General features: G+C 35.4%; 1 protein-coding gene across 5 annotated transcripts in view; it reads right to left on the bottom strand.

Annotated features, from left to right (window-relative positions):
- Positions 1 to 296: 296 nt before the first annotated feature.
- G3BP2 (G3BP stress granule assembly factor 2) overlaps positions 297 to 6,000 on the bottom strand; it is a 68,105-nt gene continuing 62,401 nt past the window's right edge. For all 5 annotated transcript variants that reach the window (XM_082390234.1, XM_082390233.1, XM_082390235.1 and 2 more), the window contains 4 exons: positions 5,627 to 5,729; positions 4,252 to 4,380; positions 3,572 to 3,690; positions 297 to 3,234 (listed from right to left, as the gene is read on the bottom strand). In XM_082390234.1, coding sequence (XP_082246360.1) covers positions 2,965 to 3,234; positions 3,572 to 3,690; positions 4,252 to 4,380; positions 5,627 to 5,729 — 621 coding nt within the window. In that variant the 3' untranslated portion in view covers positions 297 to 2,964. The remainder of the gene's footprint in view (positions 3,235 to 3,571; positions 3,691 to 4,251; positions 4,381 to 5,626; positions 5,730 to 6,000) is intronic.

Below are 6,000 nucleotides of genomic sequence, written 5' to 3'. Positions count from 1 at the left end.
AAGATTTTTATAAAAAATAAATGTTTAGTCGTCTGCTTTACATCATTCTCACCTTCCTTACCACTTACTATTCTGTTCTAACATTCTTTATCTTGTACACCAGCTATCTAACTGAACTGAGATAGGTCTCTAACAATGTTCAAGTCTTAAATGATTTATTTTATATATCAAATTTCACAAATAATAGTTGGTTTTAGAATAATTCCTTATTTTTACTTAGGTTGTGTGAAATGCAATTGGGAGAAAATATTCTGGAACACAAACCTACAGATTAAATTAGGGACATAGATAAATGCTGCAGACATCAGTAGTTTATTGTTTGTTTAGTCCAAACACATTCAAAATGGAAACTCAAAGAATACTTTCCACCTGAAACAATTAAACTAGATACTACTAGCATATAATGCTTAACACATTACAGCAATAAAGATGGTAATCCATTGTCTTCTATACCTACTAAAGCCAAGATGGTAAAGCCAATTTGGTTGCAATAGTGTCATAAGGATAGAATAGAATATTACCATCCAGAAAGAAAAAAAACAAAGAACAAAAAAACAAAACAGAAAACAGCAAATAACAGTAATGGTAGATGAATACTTTTACTCTGGTTCACTGAAAGGGGACAAAATGTTAAAAGTCCACAGTACTGCAGGTGAACAATCACCATGTAAACTTCTCCATGTGATGTTTTAATGTTTTACTCGTGGTATGTAAAGACTGAAGCTGAATGGCTCTTTGCTTTAATTTTCCATTACACTTAACATTTGTCATTACTTTGGGTGCCAGAAGTTTTCATGGGTGGCAGGGCAATATCTTGGATTGGAAATTATATATATATATATAAAATGGGAAGGAGAAAGAAATGAAAGAGGGAAAATATGCTACAAAAAACAAAACACTGACAAGAAACCACTCATTTAAAAGCAGTTTGAATAAAGGCTTCAAAACTCAAAAGTAATTTTCTGGTAAGAACTTCAAGTACTATACATCAGAAAGTGTAAAAATATTTCAAACAGGAAAAAAATCCTTAACCCCCCAAAATGGAAACTGAGAAATCTGTGTCCCCAAAATATACGCAATAGTGCAAGACTTTTCCTCGAACATGGAAGACCTCATTCAAGGGGGAAAAAAAGGGACAGATTTAATTTTACTTATATCGCCCAGTACATGAAAAACAAAATATGTGCATCATTTGCTAGTTTACTAAACAGCAAACAGTTCCATAATTCAGAACCAGTTTGCTATTATGTCAAGTGCATTTTTTGTTTGTTTTTACTAAGATAGACCGGAGAAGTCTTCCATGTTAACAAGCAGCTTTAAGTGGTCACACTTATTTACCCCACTCCTAGCCTGAAACATCCAGAAACTAGTAGGTACTAAATGCTCCAAGCATAAAATTGGATATCCTTTGTCATACTTGCGGTTTACTGGAACTTGCTATACAGACAGACAATAATCCAGCAGCTACAAACTTTGCTCACAGAATTGTTTAGAGATTCATGTAAAAATAAAAGATGTCGTCCCAGACTTAAATTCAGAGCCACTCGGGTGCTGACATCAGTTCAAGAATTGTGCAAAATGAATGACAGTTCCCTGCCCCCCAAATAGAAAATGCAAACACTTAAGAGCTGCTGTTCTTTTCTCCGAAAATTGCAGTATCCTCACTCCAGGTTTACTTGCCATTTATGGAATCTGACTGCTTTTAAAATGTCACTAAAAATGTACATCAAGTTGATTGACTTTTCCAGCACCTCTCAAGTGATACGCTTCAACGTTCACATTCAGGCTACCAGAAAAGTCAACAAGAGACTTACTCAAATAACTGACTTCCTCCTTCCCCCTCCCTCCCAAACACACAAGACTCCCTCCCACAGAGAACACAAAGTTGTTAACTGAAGAACAAGGTAAATAATATGCTAGTCAATTTTACTGATTTTAAAGATACTGCAATTTTTATACACTTCAATGATTTTTCAACATTTTGTAGCTGTTTGGCTTTGCAGCACAGCAATTCATACACTATACTGTACAAAATTACCAGCAAGACTGGAATGATGTATTAATAGAAGGCACCATCATGCTTATTACATTACCAGAGAACGAAATACAGTAAAGACGATTTTCACTGTACACAGCTTACAGAAAGGAAAAGGGGGAGGAGCAGTGTTTTGAGCAGCCAGCCATCCCTGTGCTGAAGAGGGGCAGGTAGAAAAATCTTAGATATGGAGCTACGAAATCTGGTCTAATATTCAAGACCATAGCATTTGAAGTTCTGATTTTTGTTACTTAGTTCATAACTAAACGATTTCCTTCTGGAATATACTTGTAGTCTTGTTAAGGTTTATGTGTACACACGCTGGTCACAGCAAGCAGGTAAAAATGCCCTCATCATTTCACAACTATGCGCTACTGGAAAAAAAGATGAAAAGGTTTTTTCCCCTGTTGCCTCCTTTGCAGATGTCAATGTTAATGAGTTCAGAGTACCCATTAGTGCATTTTGATGAGTGCATAACAAGTTTCTGTTGGTTTGTATTTTTGGGGGGAGCCAAGGAAAAAGGCAAGATTCTCCAATTGCACAAATTGCACTATTTGTGTTTCCAACATTAATAGGCAGAAACAGTAACACTTAAACAAAATGTGCAGCAGAGGATTTTTTTTGACTCAAAGGACCTGAATTCAGTTGGGCATGTCCTTTTAAGTTCATTTTGTTGCAGACAGTTTAAGATATGGTCATTTCTCAGTCCTTAATTCTCCAAGTCTAGATTTATAAATTAACAATGCGAATCCTGTTGTAAAACTGGGGAAATAATGTCCACCTCAATTTAACTGATAACTAAAAGATGCTTTTCACATCAAAGAAATGATCAAAAAGGCTGTGTCACATTCCAAAGCCAAAAAAAATTAACAAGAATGCAAACACGATGAATAATGTACCACTGCCAAGACTTTGCCAACAGTGGAGCCTCAGCGACGCTGTCCTGTGAAGCGGCCTTCCATCTGCCCGGTTCCTCTCCCGGAGCCAAGTTTCTGTGCCATGCCACCTCTTGGAGGGGGTCCTCTTCCATCCCGGTCCCGCATCATTCCACCGCCCACTATTCCACGGGGACCACCAGGACCTCGATCATTGCGCCTAATATCCCTGCGATCATCACCACCTCGAGTTTCTCGCTCTCTGGCAGCTCTTGTCTTTTTCTCTTCCACATTTAAACGTACTTCCCCTCGAAACATAATTGGCTTTACAAGGGAAGAAAAAATTTTACATGGGCAGGTTAGACAATAATAGTAATGTAGTATCATACATAAGTAAGAAAATCCAGGGAGACAAAAAAACTTTTCATAAAATTCTCAATTTGCAATCTATTCCAACCTTCATTACCAGAACAAATAATGAAATAAATTTAAAACAATCCATACTTCAGACTTTAAAACTACTAACAAATCTTTATTCTTTGCATAAATACCATTTCATAGTAAACTATTTTTAACTTTACCATTTCAAAAAGACTTTCTAAGTAATACTAAATACAACAGGAATAATAAAGTATTGAATTATGCCCTTTAAGTCACTTACTTTTGCAATTAAGATTCTCTGAACTGGTTCAGAGTCATCAAAAACCACAAAACCAAAATTTGGAAGCTTTCCCCCAACACCCTTGGTATTGATGCGAAGTTCCACAACGTTTCCAAAACCTGTGAAAATATACATTACACCAAGGGTTAAATATTTTAACAGAATATTTTGTGACTTTAATTGTTCAGGATGAAATACCTTCATCTCCTTGATCCACTTCAAAACAAAAGTTGCAAGCTGCTATACCCAGTGACAGTTAAGGTACATTCACTCTTACAGGTCATTCACTTAAGATGCCAACAAAAACTAGCCTGTTTTGTTACCCTTCTGCATCTTTATTACTCCTTTCAAAAGGGAAGTTACGCACACAGTTTCAGAGAGACAATGTTATTTTCTATTTCTGACTTGAATTTGCCAAATGAATCCCATTTCCAAATCTAAGACTGATTCATCCAGCTCTTTCTTCTAACCTCTACAGAACCAGGCCAGTCAACACTCAGTACAGTCACTGAGAAACATCTGGTATAACCTTCTACTCCCTTCTGATCAAGGTGATTAGTACCTAGAGGTATACATAGTACAGAGAGGTAAATGTTTTTTTAAAAATCCTCAATACATTATGAAAAGAGTTCTCTTCTCCTCCTGCTTCATTTTACAATAAAGCAAAATAAACTACTTACTCATGAAGAACTCTTTCAGTTCATTTTCATCAATATCATGTGGCAAGTTACCAACAAAGAGTTGATGACTATCTGGATAGCGAATTATTCTACGGTTATCAGCTTCATTCTGTTCAATATCTCCTCTGCCTGAGAAAAGGAATAGAGCAGATATTAAAGTTTACAATGTCATACAAAAACTAGCTCAAAGCAATGAATGTAAAAAAAAAAAAAAAAAAAAAAAAAAATCAACCTGATATTCCTGTTTTAGTTTATTTAATAAGATAGTGAGCTCCTTGAACAGAGGTGGAAGTGCCTATTATTAGTAGGTTAGTTAGAAGAAAACATGACACTGACTAGATTGCTGAAGTCCCTTCTTCTAGGTCTACTGATCTGATTATATGAAAGCCAAATATTAGCAGTACAAGTATTCCTCCTTAACCAAACTCCTGCCATCACCCAGAAACCAAATAGATTTCAGATAGTGAGGTATACTTGTACTAAATAATTGTTTAGTATTTTGACATTCACAAATTAATCTTTGGTTGTATGAAATTATAGCCAAATCCATAAATTTAATAGCAATAACATCTTATTTATATAGCCTTTTATACATGTAAGAAAGAGTGCTCTTATATGTATATATATAAAATCTTATTTGATCTTCCCAATGACACAAGGAACACAATGAGGCATATAAAGAAAGGCATCACACAGGAAAAATTTGTGTAGTAACTGAATGGTGCAAGAGAAGCTCATGATTTAAGGGTCTCACCCAAGATCATAAACTCAATCAGTGACAAAGCTAGGATAAACCCCAGCTCCCATGACTTCTTAATAATAGCACATCACTTATTTTACTTTTGTGGGAAAAAAATTACATTGTCTAAATTTGATGTATACTATCTCCCACCTCCTCCCAAAAGCAATCTAAACATACTTATAGAATTCAAATAGAGGTTCTACATATATTAGCTAACAATGGAAACAAGTTAAAAATCATGGCAACTTACTTAATACCTAAGACAATCAAAATAAGAAGAATCAGGGTGTGCTTACTGTTTATCTGTGAAGAGATAAGAGTGCTAAGTAAGAGAGTAGGTTATTGAGACAGCTCGGTTTTGAATTCTTAGAACCAGTGACAATAACCAAATAAAACGTGTCTCAAAATTCTTTTACACCTTCAAAATACATGTCTCTATGGCATGTCAACTAATCTTCCCCTAAAAGTTGTTTTGCCCAGGCTATGTTTAGCAGGTTACTTAAGCCTTTAAGCAGTTTGGTACTAAAAGGATTTGCATATAAAACACATTATAATTTTTTTTTTAATTTTTTAAGTTCGGTCTTCAACTTTTCAAGTGCTAAGTGATGAAGGCCACAGAAGGGGCTGACTCACCTGGTCTTGGTCCTCTAGGAGGGAAACCAGGTCGTTCTCTAGGTCGCTGTTCACGCACACGAGGTGGCTGAGACTGAACTTCTGGTTTAGCTTCCACTCTCGGCTAAAATACAAGGGAAAAAACACATTATATAGAAACACATTCCACAGGAGAAAAACAACTAAAAAAACAACCAAGGCATAATGGTCATTTTAAGTTCAGAATATTTTTAACGTAGTGTCCTATATATGTGAAACATAAATTTTTATAAAGATATTCTGTACCAATCTAGGACTGTAGGGTAAATTTTATTTTCTCACTCAAGGCTGTAACTCACAATAAGCTGCTTTTTATTTACAACCATATTTTTTCAATAAAGGTACATCCACATTGA

The sequence above is a fragment of the Balaenoptera borealis genome (assembly GCF_965194805.1).
Source record: "Balaenoptera borealis genome assembly, chromosome: 4".
Taxonomy (NCBI): Eukaryota; Metazoa; Chordata; class Mammalia; order Artiodactyla; family Balaenopteridae; genus Balaenoptera; species Balaenoptera borealis.
Note: the sequence above shows the minus strand (reverse complement) of the source record. Positions and strands in the feature narration are given on the sequence as shown.